The sequence below is a fragment of the Staurois parvus genome, unplaced genomic scaffold (genome assembly GCF_062004578.1).
Source record: "Staurois parvus isolate SC_StPar_1 unplaced genomic scaffold, SC_StPar_1.0 ptg000097l, whole genome shotgun sequence".
Lineage (NCBI taxonomy): Eukaryota > Metazoa > Chordata > Amphibia > Anura > Ranidae > Staurois > Staurois parvus.
Genome location: NW_028317893.1, coordinates 3,169,333 through 3,187,500, shown reverse-complemented (window position 1 = coordinate 3,187,500; position 18,168 = coordinate 3,169,333). Strand labels below are relative to the sequence as shown.

The 18,168-nt window shown below is 42.2% G+C and overlaps 1 protein-coding gene across 6 annotated transcripts in view; it reads left to right on the top strand.

Moving 5' to 3' along the window:
• Window positions 1-18,168, top strand: part of PPP4R1 (protein phosphatase 4 regulatory subunit 1) — a 102,368-nt gene that overhangs the window by 34,110 nt on the left and 50,090 nt on the right. For all 6 annotated transcript variants that reach the window (XM_089671004.1, XM_089671008.1, XM_089671003.1 and 3 more), the window contains exons 4-7: window positions 7,514-7,620; window positions 10,907-11,049; window positions 13,330-13,476; window positions 17,171-17,278. In XM_089671004.1, coding sequence (XP_089527130.1) covers window positions 7,514-7,620; window positions 10,907-11,049; window positions 13,330-13,476; window positions 17,171-17,278 — 505 coding nt within the window. The remainder of the gene's footprint in view (window positions 1-7,513; window positions 7,621-10,906; window positions 11,050-13,329; window positions 13,477-17,170; window positions 17,279-18,168) is intronic.

Sequence of the window (18,168 nt, the reverse complement as noted above, 5' to 3'; positions counted from 1 at the left end):
TTCTTATATTTTCTTGCCACTGTAGCACCAACAATTTGTTCAATACTTTACAAAACAAAAGAGAGACTGTACAGTTACAACACAATTCAATACAAGCAGGTTAGGAAGGCCCTGCCCATGATAGCTTACAATCCAAAATGGAAGGGCAAGTAATCTATAAGATAGCAACTGTGTTTTACTTGTTTTATATGTTGTTGATTTTGAAAAACTCTGTTCCATTTATGTGACATATATAGTTAATTACATGTATAGTTAGTCTGGCTGAAAAAAAGACAAAAGTCTATCCAGTTCAACCATTAAAAAATTAGAATCTTACACCCACAGTTGATCCAAAGTAAAGCAAAAAAAACCCAGGAAAGCATGATCCAATTTGCTCCTGCAGGGGAAAAAAATTCTTTCCTGATCCCCCGAGAGGCAGTCGGATATTCCCTGGATCAACTTTACCTATAAATGTTATATTCTGTGTATCTAGGAAAGAATCCAGGCCTTTTTTTAAAGCAATCCACTGAGCTGGCCAGAACCAACTCTTGAGAGAGTCTATTTCACATTTTCACAGCTCTCACTGTGAAGAAACCTTTCCATATTTGGAGATTAAATTTATTTTCCTCCAGATGTAAAGAGTGCCCCCTTGTCCTCTGTGATGACCTCAGGGTGAATAGCTCTACACCGAGTTCACTATATGAGCCACTGATGTATTTATACATGTTGATCATATCCCCCCTTAATCTCCTCTTCTCAAGAGAATGCATTCAGTTCCTCTAATCTTTCCTCATAGCTGATCTCCTCCATGCCTCTTATCAGTTTGGTTTCCCTTCTCTGTACTTTCTCCAGTTCCCCAATGTTCTTTTTGTGAATTGGTGCCCAAAATTGAACTGCATATTTCAGATGAGGTATTACTAATGATTTGTACAGGGGTAATCTCTCTCTCGCTCTCTCTCTCGCTCTCTCTCTCGCTCTCTCTCTCGCTCTCGCTCTCGCTCTCTCTCTCGCTCTCTCGCTCGCTCGCTCTCTCTCTCGCTCGCTCGCTCTCTCTCTCGCTCGCTCTCGCTCTCTCGCTCGCTCTCGCTCTCTCTCTCGCTCTCTCTCTCGCTCTCTCTCTCGCTCTCTCTCTCGCTCGCTCTCTCTCTCGCTCTCTCTCTCGCTCGCTCTCTCGCTCGCTCTCTCTCTCGCTCTCTCTCTCTCTCTCTCTCTCGCTCTCTCTCTCGCTCTCTCTCTCGCTCGCGCTCTCGCTCTCTCTCTCGCTCGCGCTCTCGCTCTCTCGCTCTCTCGCTCTCTCTCTCGCTCTCTCTCTCGCTCTCTCTCTCTCTCTCTCTCTCTCTCTCTCTCTCTCTCTCTCTCTCTCTCTCTCCCCCTCCCTCCCTCCTATAGCTCTTTTTATACAAGAGAGGATTTTGCTCGCTTTAGAAACCGCAGCTTGGCATTGCATGCCATTATTAAGCTTGTGATCTACCAGAACCCCCAGATCCTTCTCCACCATTGATTCCCCCAGTTGTACCCCCCCTGGTATGTATGATGCATGCATATTCTTAGCCCCCAAGTGCATAACCTTACATTTATTAACATTAAACCTCATTTGCCACATAGTTGCCCAATTAAACAGTGCATTGAGGTCGGCTTTTAAATTGAAGACATCCTGTAAGGACATTCCACTGCACAGCTTGGTGTCATCTGCAAAGACTGAAATGGGATTTTTAATCCCAGACCCTATATCATTTATAAATATATTAAAAAGTAAGGGTCCCAACACTGAACTTTGGGGTACACCACTAACAACCCTAGGCCATTCAGAGTATGAATCATTAACCACTACTTTCTGAATACGATCTTTTAGCCAGTTTTCTATCCATTTACGTACTGACTTTTTCCAAGCCTGTAGACTTTACCTTACACATTAGCCGTGTGTGGGGAACTGTGCCCAACGCTTTTGCAAAATCCAATTATACCATGTCCACTGCCGCCCCTCTGCCCAAGATTTTGCTCACCTCCTCATAAAAAGAAATCGGATTTGTTTGACAACTTCTGTCTTTCATGAATCCATGCGGTCTGTTGCTTAAAATATTTTTTTTTCCAGCAAGAACTCATCTATGTGGTCTTTTATTAAACTCTCCAGTATCTTCCCAGCTATAGAAGTTAAACTAACAGGTCTATAATTACTTGGTAAAGATTTTGACCCCTTTTTAAATATTGGCACCACATTGGCCTTACATCAATCCAGTGGTACTATGCCAGTCATTAAGAGTCCCTAAAAATTAATAACAAGCTCAATTCTTTAACCACTAGCCTACCGGGCACTTTCACCCCCTTCCTGCCCAGGCCAATTTTCAGCTTTCAGCGCTGTCGCACTTCGAGTGACAATTGCGCGGTCATGCAACACTGTACCCATATAAACTTTTTATAATTTTTTTGAGACAGAGCATTCTTTTGGTGGTATTTAATCACCACTGGGTTTTTTTATTTTTTGATAAACCAAAAACACCTGAAAATTTTGAAAACATTTTGCTTAGTTTTTGTTACAAAATTTTGTAAATGAGTAATTTTTCTCCTTCGCTGATGTGTGCTAATGAGGCTGCAGTGATGGGCACTGATAGGCTGCACTGATGAGGAGGCACTGGTAGGTGGCACTGATGGGCATTGAAAGGCATCACTGGTGGGCATTCAGACATCACTGATGAGCACTGAAAGGCAGTACTCATATATGGCACTGATAGGCAGTACTGACGGGCACTCATAGGTGGCACTGACTGAGGAATACCGATTACCGCCTCTCCTCTCCCCACGAGCTGTCAGTGTGAAGAGAGAAATGCCGGTAACCGGCAATTTATTTACATGTGATTGGATACAGCTGATCACATGACAGAGCCGAAGTTATCGTCTCTTTCTGCTGATCGGTGATCTGCTGTGTCCCAGGGACACAGCGCACCACCAATCGCTGCGCGCCCTCAGGGGTGCGCACATGTGGTTAGAGTGGGAGGGCGTCGTATGACATCCTCCCAGATTGAGAGAACCACCGTGCTCCCATCGTTTCCTTGTATGGCGGGCAGTTAAGGAACAGTGGGTGTATACCATCCATTCTAGGTACTTTATTTCACCATTATTCTGTCTACATATTTTTGGATCATATCAATTGTGAGCCAATGTGGATCATCTGGTGCTGTGTCAATACCATGCCTACTGTGGACAAGAGCTTCCCCATGCTCCTTTGTATACACAAAGTTGAAGAAGGTATTTAATACATTTGACTTCTCTTTGCCCCCAGTCACCCACTCTAGATTATTTTGTAAAGGGCATACATGCTCGGACCGGGCCTGTTTAATATTAATATATTTGAAGAACTTTGGGGGGTTGATCCTGCTATCTTTTGAAATCTATCGTTCGTTTTCATTTTTGCAGCCTTTATTTCCTTTTTGCGTATTCTGTTATATTCTTTGTAATGTTTAACTGCCTCCCACCCACCATATAGTCCAATGACGGACGCAAGGTGGTTCTCTCGTTCTGGGTGGACGTCATGACATCCTCCCATTCTCACCGCGCATGCGCGGCTCCGGGAGCGTGCGGCGATCGGCGGTGCACTGTGTCCCTCGGACACAGGGGATCACCGATCCAGGGAAAGAGCCAAAGATGTCGGCTTGGTCATGTGATCAGCTGTGTCCAATCACAGCTGATCACATGTAAAGCGGGAAATGCCAGATATCGGCGTTTCTCTCCTCACAAGCTGTCACGCTGACAGCTCGTGAGGAGAGGAGAGCCGGTAATCGGCATTCCTCGGAGGGGACATGTGCACTGATCATCAGGGCACTGATGATCAGTGTGTCATGATCAGTGTAGCCCCAGCACTGCCACCTGTCAGTGTCCATCAGTGCCAGCTCTCAGTGCTCATCCATGCCACCTGCCAGTGCACATCAATGCCACATATCAGTGCCCATCTGAGCTGCCTTTCAGTGTCACCCATCAGTGCCACCTATCAGTGTGCATCAGTGGTGCCTATCAGTACCGCCTATCAGTGCCAGTCAGTGCTGCCTATCTGTGTGCATCAGTGCCACCTATCAGTGCCAGTCAGTGCCGCCTATATGTGTGCATCAGTGCCACCTATCAGTGCTGCCTGTCAGTGCCCATCAGTGATGCCTGTCAGTGCCCATCAGTGCCTCCTATCAGTGTCCATCAGTGCAGCCTATCAGTGCCCATCACTGCAGCCTCATTAGCGCACATCAGTGAAGGAGAAGAATCACATATTTACAAAATTTTATAACAAAAACTAAAAAAAAAACGTTTTTGTTTTCAAAATCTTCAGTGGTTTTTGGTTTGTTTGAGAAAAAATAAAAAAACTCAGAGGTGATTTAAATACCACCAATATAAAGCTCTGTCACAAAAAAATGATAAAAATTTCTAATGGGTACAGTGTTGCATGACCGCGCAACTGTCATTCAAAGTGTGACAGCGCTGAAAGCTGGAAATTGGCCTGGGCAGGAAGGGGGTATAAGTGCCCTATAGGATAGTGGTTAAACGATTATAGCCTTCCTTCATTTTTATATTTAATAAAAGCTCTTTTATTATCTATAGCTTTTTTAACTTTGGCCACATAGGTTTGATTTTTAGCCTTTTAAGCTTGTTGCCCATGGGAATATATTTTGCAGTATGTTCACATACAGTTTTTTTTGAAGAACTCCCATTTCTGTGTTGAGTTCATTGATGCCAATATTCCCTCCCAGTCTAAGTCTTGGAGAGCAACTCTCAGCCTTGGAAAATTAGCTCTCTTAAAATTGAGCGTTTTTATTTTTCCCGTATGTGCTCGCTGTTTACAGCTAACAATAAATGAAATCATGTTATGGTCACTGCTACCCAGATGTTTTTATTTGGACATTCCTAATAAGCTCTGCATGGTTTGAGAGGACTAGGTCCAGCAGAGCATCATTCCTAGTTGGGGCCTCTATGAACTGTACCATTAAAATTTGTACTGTAGTAGGTTTAAAACTTTTTGCCCTTTAACTGTTCCTGCAGTACCATTACTCCAGTCAATTTCTGGGTAGTTAAAATCTCCCATTATTATCACTGTCCCAGCACTTGCAGCCTTTTTAATCTGTGCAAGGAGCTGAGTCTCTACCTCCTCATTAACACTGGGAGGCCTATAACAAACTCTTGTAGTAAGCACCCCCATGTGCAGTTCCAACCATAATACTTCAGCCTCATCACACTCTCCATCAAATAGGTCCTCTTTCACACTCACTGTGAGATCACTTTTTACATAGAGACAGACACCACCACCTTTCCTATTTACCCTGTCTCTCTGAAAGAGAACATAGCCAGGAAAATTAATGATCCAGTCATGTGAAGAATGAAGCCAAGATTCAGCAATACCAATTAAATCATAGTTCTCTACATGCACCAAAGCTTCCAACTCACCTATTTTGCTTGGCAAACTTCTAGCATTGGTGAACAAACACTTTAATTCATTGACACCTTGTGCACACATATTTTGCATATTTTTTATTTTCAGACAAATGGTACCAATACCACTGGTTGTTTGTAACATATCATCTGCCATAGCCTTCCCCCATCTTTCCCCGTCCCACCCACCAATACGTACTGAGCCCTGTCTGATCTGTGTACCCCGTTATAATCTAATTCTCCCTTCCCCCTCGATCCTAGTTAATATTATTACATCGAGTTTATATAGCGCCAAAGGGTTTGCTCAGCGCTGTACAATAGAGGGGGGGGACAATACATGAAACAGTACAGCAACAACAAACCGCACATGAGGGGTTAGAGGGCCCTACTCTTTTGAGCTTATAATCTAGGAAGGAAGGGGTAGTGGTACAGGAGGAAGTGGCTGTGGGGGATGGAGTGGTAGGAGGAATGGAGGACAGCTGTTAGGTAAGGGTGGGGTACTTCTCCAGCCTTCCCATAAACCTCTCCCCCAGCACAGCTGACTCCATTCCATTTAGGTGCAAACCATCACTAGCATATAGGTTGCACCCCAATAAAAAGTCATCTCAGTGCTCCAGAAACCCAAATCCTTCCCTCTAACACCAGGTCTTCAGCCATGCAGAGTTCTCTAATTTCCCCGTCTTTCCTGAGTTGTGCATGGGTCTGGTAATATTTCAGAGAATATCACCTTGGAGGTCCTTCCCTTCAACTTGCAGCCTAGTTCTTTAAATTGATTCTTAAGGAGCCTCCACCTTCCATATATTCTGTCATTGGTTCCAATATGGACCAAGACAGCTGGGTCATGCCCAGCCTCTCCCAGTAATTTATCAGCCTGGTCCACCACATGCCGAACCCTGGCACCAGGGAGACAGCAAACCATTCGATTGAGGCGATCCTGGTGACAAATTATTCTATCAGTCCTTCTGATTATAGAATCCCCTACTACCACGAGCTGTCTAGGCCTTCCTGCACTACCCTTGCCACCCTTCCCAGATGGTTTGCCCCCCGGCTTTTAGGGGCAGCAGTGACATCCAGGGCTGCCACCCCTGACTTTGCCACCCCCGCATCTTCACCCAACTTGGCAAATGTATTTGGGTGCACGAACCCAGGGCCGGCATTCCTTTTCTGTGAGCCCCTACCACTCCCTCTCGTTACAGTAACCCATCTTCCTACCTGATCCTGATTAGCCCCTCCGCCCTCCACATCAATCCCATTGGCTACCTGCTCAGAGAGCAGAAGACCCCTTTCAAGATTGTCAATTCTGCCCAGTGTTGCAACTTGCTCCTCCAGATATCTAACACGAGCTTCCAGAAGGGCAACCCGCTCATATCTGTCACAGTGGTATCCATCCTGGAGCTGTTGCTCCATTGCTGCATACATGCGGCACACTATACACTGCACAAAACCTTCCACCCTGCTAGCACTCATATCCCAGTTACAATATTAATAGAAAATATCAGTTGTCACTTACAGGTTATTAGACTTCTGTTATAATCTCCTGTTTTCAGCACTGGTTTTTTAACTTCGATTATCAAATATCCACTTAGTCAAAGGTCCAGCAAGCAATCCTAATTATTTTTATAATTTTATGACAGGAACTAAGTGGTTTATTTTGGGAAATGGCTTTAAAGAATCCTGCTGTAGAAGTGTTCGGTCTTACAGAATGACCTTGAATGAAGATTCTTGGCAGTGGATGCCATGCACTGTCTCTGATAAATAGGCATGAGTGTTCACGAAACTGAAAGTGTAAATGCATAAGTGGGAATGTTGTTCTTGCTGGTTTGTTGCCGTGAAAACTCAGCACTCTCAGAATGCAAATTTGCTTATTTAGTAAAATATGCAACTTCAGCCAGCTGACCCACTCTGATGTTTGCCAAGAAGTCTAGTTCCCTTTCCTTTTGTGTGACCCTTCTTTAGGATACTGCTAGAATTTTAATATAAGAACATCAACTTTTAAGACTTGTGTTGGCATGTATTCTAGTAAATTTAGAATCAGATTTGTAAAGATGAAGCTGGTTTATCGCACCACACGCTGTTTTTCTTTGCATCCATCACCTATCTGATTTCCTGTGTTTTTTTTTTTTCCATTTAGACAAATGGTGGCGCGAAGTTTGTTAGACACATTAAAAGAAGTCAGTGATGACGAGAAGGATTGTATTTCCGTGTTAGAGAGGGTTTCCAAACTGTCAGATGATTCTGGTATGTATTTTTCCACAGAAACAACTTTTGTTTGTTGTAAACATCTGTATGCAGAAGTGTGTCCACCTGCATAATGACCCCTGTGATTACTGAACTTCCAGACTTGCAATTAGAGATCTGGCCCTGGAAGCTTAACCACTTGCCTACTGGGTATTTTTACCCCCTTCCTGGCCAGGCCAATTTTCAGATTTTAGTGATGTCGCACTTAGAATGACAATTGCGCAGTCATACAACACCGTACGCATATGAAATTTGTATAATTATTTCCCACAAATAGTGCTTTCTTTTGGTGGTATTTAATCACCACCACTGGGTTTTTTATTTTTTTGCACTATAAAGGAAAAAAGACTGAAGGTTTTGAAAAAAAAAAGTTGTTTTTTTTTTCCTTTTTGTTTCTTTTATAAAATTTTACAAACAGGTAATTTTTGCTCCTTCACTGATGTGCGTTGATCAAGCTGCACTGATAGGCTGCCTGGATGAGGTGGCACTGGTGGGCATTGATGAGGAGGCAATGATGGGCACGGATATGTGGCATTGATGGGCACTAATTGGGTGCACTGACTGGCAGCACTGCTGGGCACAGATTGGCTGCACTGATAATCAGGGCATGGATAGTCTGTACCCTGATTATCAATGTGGATGTCTCCCTTCACAGTTGCTGGTAATCAGCAGTACTTTCCTCACGCTGTGACAGCTTGAGTTAAGTACTGCCGATAAGCAGCAAATGTATTTACATGATGATCAGCTGTGACTGAACACAGCTAATCACGTGTGATTGGCCCTCTACCTTGTCATGTAATCAGCTGTATCTAAAGGACACAGCGATCACAGATAGTGCAGGGTGCTCGCCGCTGGAGGCGTGCGGGGGGGGGGGGCACGTTCTGGGAGGACACGGTTAAGCCCCAGTTCTCACTGTTGCGACTTGCGACACACAGTCACATGGTAATTGAAAACTCATTTCTATTGTGGCCATTCTAGTCAATGTGACTCAAGTCACATTAACTTTTAAGAAAGTTCCTGTACTACTTTTGATGCAAGTGTCATGGACTCCTCAAGTTGCATGGAAGTCACATACATGTCACATTGCATAATCGCACTGGAAATCGCATGATAATGGGGTTGCAGCAGTGTGAACCGAATCAAATTGTTACCAGTACAATTGTACATGCATTGAGGGTTCAGACTTGGCCCATAGTGTCAAACAGCCGTAGAAACAAGGTATAGCAGCAGTGAAATACATTTTGCACAAATATTAGTTTATATCCACATTTTATGCAGTCATTCAGCTTTGCAATAGACATGGTAGTCACTGAGAGGAGAAAAGGGAACTGGTGCCTGTTTTCTAGAAGATTTATTTTCGCAGGGATACATTTGGTAATTGAAATAGTTTGTTTATATATTTTTGTAAAATGTTGTAGAGTAAACCACTTTTTGTCCTAACTTTTCACTACTGCACCTAGATTCACTTAGCCCTGGTTCACACTGAATGTGATTTCAAATTGGTGTGATTTGGTCCCATTTAAAGTGTGACTTCAAAGTAGCACTGATATAGACGCAGGTGCGATTTTATTGCCATTTACCTTAGTCTGTGAGAGTAAAATCACACTGAAGTGGTGAAAAAGTCATTCAGGATCCATTTTCGAAATCTCACTACTTTAAAAATCACACCTATTAAGACAGTGTCACAGAAACACATTAGATGCCACTTCAAATGTGATTTGTAAATCGTATATCACACCTGAAGTCGTAGCGGTGTGAACCAGGGCTACATCTTAATCATCTTCCTATCCTGAGCTTATGTTTGGACAGTAAATAAGCAGCAGTCTGATATTCTTATTTCAGTTCTTTCCTCTGGCCAGGATGTTCCTTGTCATCACATGAGATCTGTAGAACTCCTGATTGCCAGCTGGCAGTGCCCATACATTTTGAGCTAAGCTGTACAAACTATTTGGGCTACTTTCACACTGTTCCATAGCAAAAATGCATATACATTTTTGCCGCATTTGGGGTACATTTTTGCCATGTGACTCAAAAACTGCACCAAAAACGCAATACAGGTGCATTCTTGCCACGTTTTTCATTTATTTCCATAGGGAGGTGCATTTTTGGTGCATTGTGGGGTTTTTTTTGTTTTTTGTTTTTTTTTTACTGCACCAAAAATGGAGTAAGCAGGATTTTTAAAAACACGGCAGACCCGCAGCAGATCATTGTGAAGAGTTCCATAGGATTACATGGTCAAAGGTTCTTCCTGATCATTGTGAAAGCAGCCTTAAAGTGTTACTAAACACACAACAGTAAAATCAGTCTGTATATGCAGTAAAGCATGCTTCTTTTACTTACTGTGGAACGTAAGAGGTTAATCATCTGTATTGTGTAAAAAAGATGTTTGATCCTCTCTTTTCTGCCTCTTCCCTCTTGTTGAAATGACCACCTAATACAGACTGAATCCATAGTCACTCTGCACATGCTTAGTTTGGTGTGTATTGCTAGAGAGGTTTTTTTTTTTCTTGGGAGAGTGCATGTGATCAGCACAGGGCCAATCAGCACTGTCCAGATAGAGGGTCAGGACTGTCGCATCCTCCTAGAGCAGAAAGAAAGCTCCTCCTACAAGCTTTAACCAGTGCCCTGCTGAAGTCACAAGACTTCTCTAACTTCTGATGAGAAAATATATTTAGCAGTTTATATTTACTAAAATAATTGCACTTCCATGTTGTGTATACTGTGGGAGACCAGATATAGTGAATGCAGGGTGCTGGGTTTAGCAACACTTTAATTAGCTAAGCTCTGGGGAAATTCCCTTGCAAAGTGAACAGCCTATTTTGCCTTTGATAAATCAGCCCCAGTGACTCACAGAATTAAAAGCTTGAGGTAACCATTATTTCCAGAACAAGAGCAACAGTGATGACAAAATTGTCCTCTCAGTATGAGTCAAATGTAAAGAATTTTATAAGTGGTGTAGGGTTTTTAACCCCTAAAAACCCACACCACTCTGCAACACAGTGCATTGCATGTTGTGCTGTGGCTCCAGTCAGGTGACTGTGTAGCATTTGGGGAATATTTTTTTTCCATTCTGCAGTGCAAAGCATTGCAGCTGCAGCATGTGTATGCCCCTGTCTGCTGCCTTTGTAGCTGAATGGGTGTAGTTGAAGGCTGCACAAATGCAGCTCAACCACTTGGTTTTTATTTGATTACATTCTGGTAAATGTTACAAAACTAGATTAAATATTTACTCATTTTGACTTTAGAAGTTTATTAAAGATCCTTAGTTTTGCTGTTTATCTTTCAGAGCCCACCGTGCGTGCCGAACTCATGGAACAAGTGCCTCACCTTGCAATGTTCTGTCAAGAGAACAGGCCTTCAATTCCTCATGCTTTCTCCAATTACCTTCTACCCATTGTAGTGCGTTATCTAGCTGACCAAAATAACCAGGTTGGGTTCTTCTTGTACATTTTGCTTATGTATTTCATGTATTATTTTTTTTTTCAGTGGTGTTTGGTAACCTGTATTACAATAATTATGAGTACATCTTGCTATGAACACAGCTTCACATTCTTGGCCAACCCTACACTTAACCTTTTTTACAGCATTATTGGTGCCTGTAAGTCTTAAGGCCCATACGATCAGACACATAAGAAAATCATACAAAAATTTTCATATTAGGAGCATTTGTGCGAAAATCTGATCATTGGTATACACTTTTTGAGAGCCGATCACAACAGTTGAAGTGACAATAACCGAAGGGACAAAAATTGTTTTCTGTGACAATATTTTTTTTCGCAACGTGTAATAGTACAATACAATTAGTCGTCCGTGCAGGGGCTTTAAAACAACAGAAAAACAGACAACAAACTGGGCGATGGCTATATTGCTTTTTAACAGTATAATTATTCACAATGCAGTTATGCGACCTAGGTCACATTATGGCTTTAATGACCCAGGAGAAAGTCCTGAGAGGACAGAAGGTTGGTACTAGAATTATCGACCTATCGTTCCTTTTGAGATGAGGTAAAGAATAAATAGGGACAGAAGAAGAAAAAAGAGAGGGGAGGACCGAGGGAAAAAGTGTAAAGGGGGAAGGATGGTGACAGTTTCTACAGGTCTGGACCCAAATCAGAAGTTAAGGAGCACCCAAACTCAACGTGGATAGGAAAGGGAAGGCATAGGTCCAGCCAGGGTGCCATACTTTCAAAAATGTATTGTGAGAATCCTGTAGAATTGTAGAATGCTGACCATCTTTTCATGTAATATCAGGTTAGTCAGCATAGTCTTAACCATATGGAAAGGTACTGAAGGTTTCTTTCACGCCTTGGCTATGACCAGTTTGGTGGCTATAAATAGTTAGGTGGAAGCATCAGAGGGCTAAGTAGGGTAGGGTGAAGTCTGTGCAGAAGCCACAGCAAGCAGTGCCCTGACAGAGAGAGGGGCGCAATTGGGAAGTTCCAGGAGCACCCATAGGGGGATATCTGTAGTAGCATGAAGCAGGGTGAGTTGTGCAATCTGCGCTGCTTTATAATGTTTTGCAACATTCGGAACTCCTTGACCACCTCTAAGTCTATGGGCATACAATGTGGAGTGTGGAACTCTAGGGCGTTTATAGGCCCAAATGAAGAAAAGAATCTTGTTATGAAGAAGGTGTAAGAAAAAGTATGGTACTTGAACAGGCAATGTTCGGAACAACGAAACAATATTTGGGAGGATACTCATTTTATCGTATGTATACGGCCAGTCCACGATGAGGAAGAGAATTGCCATGATAGCAATAAAGAGGTGATTGTTCGAAGGAGTGGGTAATAGTTGGATGAGAAAAGGGTTGAATAAGACGTGACTAGTTTGAATCCTAGATAGTCTATGGAAGAGGTCGCCCAGTGGTAGGGAAAATATTGCTGGAGGAGGGGAACAAGGAGATATTGCGTGCCGTTGTTTTGTGCGGATTAATCTGAAGACCCGACAATGCCAAAAAGCAGGAGAGAAGACGTTGTAGGTTAGGCAGAGAAGTCAGGTGATTCGTGAAAGTAAGCGAAAAATGTTTTCATACTATACCAGATCATACAAATTTCATTTAATCAGTACAGTAGTCTGAAAATACAGTACAAAACAATACATGACATCATTTCTGAAATTCTATTTGATCGTACGAGAATATTCATAAGTTTGAGTAACCTCTTCATTTTCGATATGAGACTAGCATGCAAAAAATAAAAAGGACGATATATTCACATTGTGTGTACTAGGCATTACTTTAGTAATATCCATATTTACCATCACCATGTATGCCGTTTTTGTGTGTTTATAAAAAAAAAAAACTGCTTTGTTTATCTAGCTGTCAGATTTGTTTGAGGGTTCCCATGAACGTTTGCTTTAATGGGCTAGGTCCACACTGTAGCTGGACTGGGATCACATGTAATTCTCACTTAATTCCTAATGGCACCCCCACACATCAGAAAATACAGCACGTTTTCAGGTGCACAAGACCGCATGGTGCCATGCGGCTGTGTTTTTGGAAAAGGGATGGGAACTTTTTTCCCTGCCGGTACAGCAGCCTATTAAAATGGGTGAGATGCTGTTCCTGTGCAAACTTGTTCTCACGGACCCACTACAGTGTGAACCTGGCCTTAGAGTTTGTGCTTATGTGATAGAATAATCTAATAACTTTAGGATTCTGATTCAACAATATTTTTCTCCTTGGCTGATCATATGTCATTGTTTTAGGTCAGAAAGACCAGCCAAGCAGCATTGTTGGTACTGCTTGAGCAGGAGCTCATAGAGAGGTCAGATGTAGAGAGTAAAGTATGTCCAGTGCTCATTGACCTAACTGCTCCAGACAGCAATGATGATGTCAAGACCGAAGCTGTGGCGGTGAGTTTCAACCTTTCGGAATCTTGTGCATTGTCAGTTAATGAAAATTATGTTGGATTAACTTTTTTATGTATAATAGCTGTCCTGTGATGCAAATTGGACCACTAGGCTGCTCGGGCTTTTTTTTATTATCTGTATTTTGTTTTCTCTAATCTTTTGTTTTTATATTGCAACTTGATTAAATTGAACCTTTGTGAATAAATACATTTATAAATACATCTATTTTCTAATAGAGTAGGAAGACTTGGGCTTCATTCACACTTGAGCGTAGTGAATTTGAGCAAATTTGCATGTGATTTTGTGCGATTTCATACAGCATTTTTTTAGGCATTTTGAGGTTTGGCATTTTTATAAATTATCCAATAGAAAAAAATATCATACCTTGCATCATTTGTTGCTAGGTTTTTCAGCTTTTTTTTTTTTTTTTTTTTTTTTTTTTTTTGCGTTTTCCATCAGCTTTTACTTTTTATTTTTTTTTTTTTTTTTTTTAGGGTAAGGGGTTAGAGTTAAGGTTAGGTAAAGATTGGGGATCAGGGGTTAATATTGTCTTTTTTTTTTTTTTTTTTTTTTTTTTTTCCTTGTTAGGGTGTTTATAATATACTAAAATACACAAAAATAATCATAAATAATAAAATAAATGAATACGATGTATTAATAAATACAAAAGAAATAACCCCTAACCTTAACCACCTAGCCCTAAAAAAAAAAAAAAAAATTAATAATTGAAAAAGAAGTAGTGCTTTTTATCCCTATTTATACTTGCATAGGTGGATGCAGCATTGATCCGATGCTGCATCTGTCCCCCTCGAGCTCTAAGGGTGAGAACTCAGCAATCACATGACGGTTAATCGCTGATTTCTTCTCTCTGCTCTGAGCAGAGAGCGGTGATAGTCAGTCACCGCTCTCTGCTCGGCCCCTCCAGCACTCACTGGAGCGTTGGGCTGTGGAGGGGGAGGGAATGACTGACCAGGCGGATCACTGAGAGGCTGAGCCAGGTACTGCTTCAGACTCCGGGGTGGATCCCGTCTTTCCCCAGCCTGGACCAGCTGAGTGACGTCAGTCGGCAGCGGACTTCTGTTCGCTGTCAGCTGAAAACTGGTCACAGGAGTGCAGAACAAACTGCTCTCCTGTGATCCACAGGCGTACAGCCAAAAAAGCTTTTGGCTGTACTTCTGCTTTAAACACCCTAACACAAAATAAATTATTAATAATAATAACAATAATCACTATATTTTGGGGGTTTTTATTTATTTTTATTTTATTTGGGGGGGTTAGGGGTTCTTTATTATTGCATATTAAGTTTGTGTTCTTATTTATTTTACATTAATTCATATATTTTTTTTTATCTGAGCTGAAAATCTCGCAAAAATGCGCAACAAAACGCACGTTTCCATTCATTTCTATGAGAATAAAAATGCACCCAAAATGTGCAAATCTGCCCAATTTAACCTACAACAAAAAGCCCAGAACTTTTTTGAACTTCAAGCTCAGGTGTGTTTGTGTGTGTGTGGCAAGCGGGATATTTTTTTTTGTTTTAATGTATCATTGGGAAAATTACCCTTCTTGTTCTGAGAACAGCTCTAAAAAAAATTTGGATTTCCCTTCACTTTGTTTCAGTAAATTACTGTGTTTGTACATTGAACGGGAAAAAAATGGTGTTGGTAATCACATGTAAATTAAACTTGTGCGTATATTTTTGTTTTCTTTAAACAAAAAAAAAATACATACATACATCTCAAAACAATTAAAGGAACACTTTGAAAACATATCAGATCTCAATGGGAAAATATATATGCTGGATACCTATACTGATATGGACTGGGTAATATGTTAGGAACGCAAGGATGCCCCATCGTTTGTTGGAAATGAGAATTATCAACCTACAGAGGACTGAGTTCAAAGACACCCCAAAAATCAAATGTAAAAATGATGCAGCAGGCTAGTCCATTTTTTTGAAATTTCATTGCAGCAACTCAAAATGGTACTCAGTAGTTTGTATGGGCCCCCACGTGCTTGTATGCATGCCTGACAATGAGATGACGGATGGTGTCCTGGGGTATTTCCTCCCAGATTTGGACCAGGTCATCACTGAGCTCCTGGACAGTCTGAGGTGCAACCTGGCGGCATCGGATGGACCGAAGCATATCTCAGAGGTGTTCTATTGGTTTTAGGTCAGGCAAGCTTTGGGGCCATTCAAAGGTATTCATTCATCCTCCAGGAACTGCCTTCATACTCTTGCCACATAAGGCCGGGCATTGTCGTGCACCAGGAGGAACACAGGACTCACTGCACCAGTGTAGGGTCTAACAATGGGTCCAAGGATTTAATCCCAATGGCAGTCAGAGTGCCATTGTCTAGCCTGTAGAGGTCTGTGCGTCCCTCCATGGATATTCCTTCACAGATCATCACTGACCCACCACCAAAACGGTCATGCTGAACGATGTTACAGGTAGTATAACGTTCTCCACGGCTTCCCCAGGCCCGTTTACGTCTGTCACATGTGCTCAGGGTGAACCTGCTCTCCTCTGTGGAAAACACAGGGCGCCAGTGGCAGACCTGCCAAATCAATGGCAAATGCCAATTCGAGCTCTGTGGTGCCAGGCAGTGAGCACAGGGCCCACTAGAGGACTTCGGGCCCTCAGGCCACCCTCATGAAGTCTGTGGCTGATTGGTCAGAGACATTCACACCAGTGGCCTGCAGGAGGTCATTTTGTAGGACTCTGGCAATGCTCATTCTGTTCCTCCTTGCACAAAGCAGCAGATACCGGTCCTGCTGATGGGTTAAGGACCTTCTACGGCCCTGTCCAGCTCTCCTAGAGTAACTGCCTGTCAACTGGAATCTTCTCCATGCTCTTGCTGGGAGACACAGCAACTCTTCTGGCAATGGCACATATCGATGTGCCATCCTGGAGGAGCTGGACTACCTGTGCAACCTCTGTAGGGTCCAGGTATCGCCTCATGCTACCAGTAGTGACACTGACCCTAGCCAAATGCAAAACTAGTGAAAAACAGGCAGAAAAGATGAGTAGGGAAAAATGTAAGTGGCTTCCACCTGTAAAGCCATTCCTGTTTTGGGGATGTCTCATTGTTGCCCATCTAGTTTACCTGTTGTTAATTTCATTAACACCAAGGCAGCTGAAACTGATTAACAACTCCCCCTGCTACTTAACTGACCAGATCAATATCCCAGGAGTTTAATTGACTTTACTTGACTTGATGATATACTCATTAAAAAGTGTTTTATGGTTTAACCATCCATTTTGGATTCACCCTGTCTTGAAGCCATTGCTAAAGGTCACCTTGGGAATTGTTTATCTTCATACTAATTGGCAATCAGGTGGGGGGATTGTTTAATCATAACAGTTGTAGGCAACCTTGATGCTCCAGCTGTTGTGGGACTACAAGTTCCCTAAGGTGTTGCAAGACTCAGTCACATGCATGACTCCCAGATGCATAATGAAATTTGTTTTGCAACAGCTGGAGTGCCGAGGTTGCTTTATTATAATCTGTAGCCATCATTTGTAAGGCTGGGCTCACACTAGCTCTCTTTTTCTCTCTTTCTCTCAGCTTTGTAAGCTTATAGTACTATTAATCCGTCAGCCATTACTGAATGGTATTGGGGGAACTGATTGTGCTGACCTTGTAATTAGATAAACATATCATCTGCATTTTTTGTTTTATTTTTATTTTTTAGATAATGTGTAAAATGGCATCCATGGTTGGTAAGGATATAACAGAAAGATTAATCCTTCCAAGGTTTTGTGAGATGTGTTGTGACTGTAGGATGTTTCATGTCCGCAAGGTAAGCATATCTATCATTATATTGAAAATATTACTGTATATGTTGTGTGCACAGTATCAACGCCATTACTCTGTAGAAAATAATATTGCACTCCGAACACTTGAGGATACAAAGGGTAGTCAATATTTCTCTTATTTTACAGGGATATTACTTGCAGTGTCCCTTCACCAATTTTTTTTTCTTTGCTCAAAGTTGTTAGGAACAAGAAATATTTTCTGCTACCTGGATGTACAATTTCAGTGCAATAATAGCAGGCACTTAGTGTTCTCAGGATGATAAAACAGTGTCACTGAGAGCTAGGGCACAGAATATGTAGATATTGATTTTCATTCTCAAAGTTGCCATCCTCTCCCTTCTTTCTGCTGCACTTGTCTTTGTTGGCTTATTACCTTAAAGGATAAGTTCACCTTTCATAACATATGTTATTAAATCAGCAGCACCTGTACCCCCGAGCCCCCTTTGTTACAGTGGGCGGGGAATCTTCTCCTGCATCTTCTCCTGCACTCGCTGTCACAATTTAAAAAGAGTGTGCCTGAGTGGGTGCTCCGCCCACCCGGCTACATCATTCATTCACAGGGCTCTATGAATGAGAGAACCATAACTATCTTCAAACAGGGCTTTTTTTTCGCAGAGAAAAGGTGCAGGAGCTCTCTCCCTTCCCCTAGACCACTTTGGTCTCTGCCCCCTACCCACCCCCCTAGAAACCACCTTTACACACCTCCTAGCACCACCCCCTTTAGAAATCAGGGAACAAAGTATATTTGTGGGGGATATGCATATGTACAAGCATATCAGCTGTACCTGCATGCAGGGAGGGTTGCGTACAGGGTGTGCCCTGAATGCAGACTGTGTTCAGGGTATATGTCCCTGTAAACATACATGGTGATGTA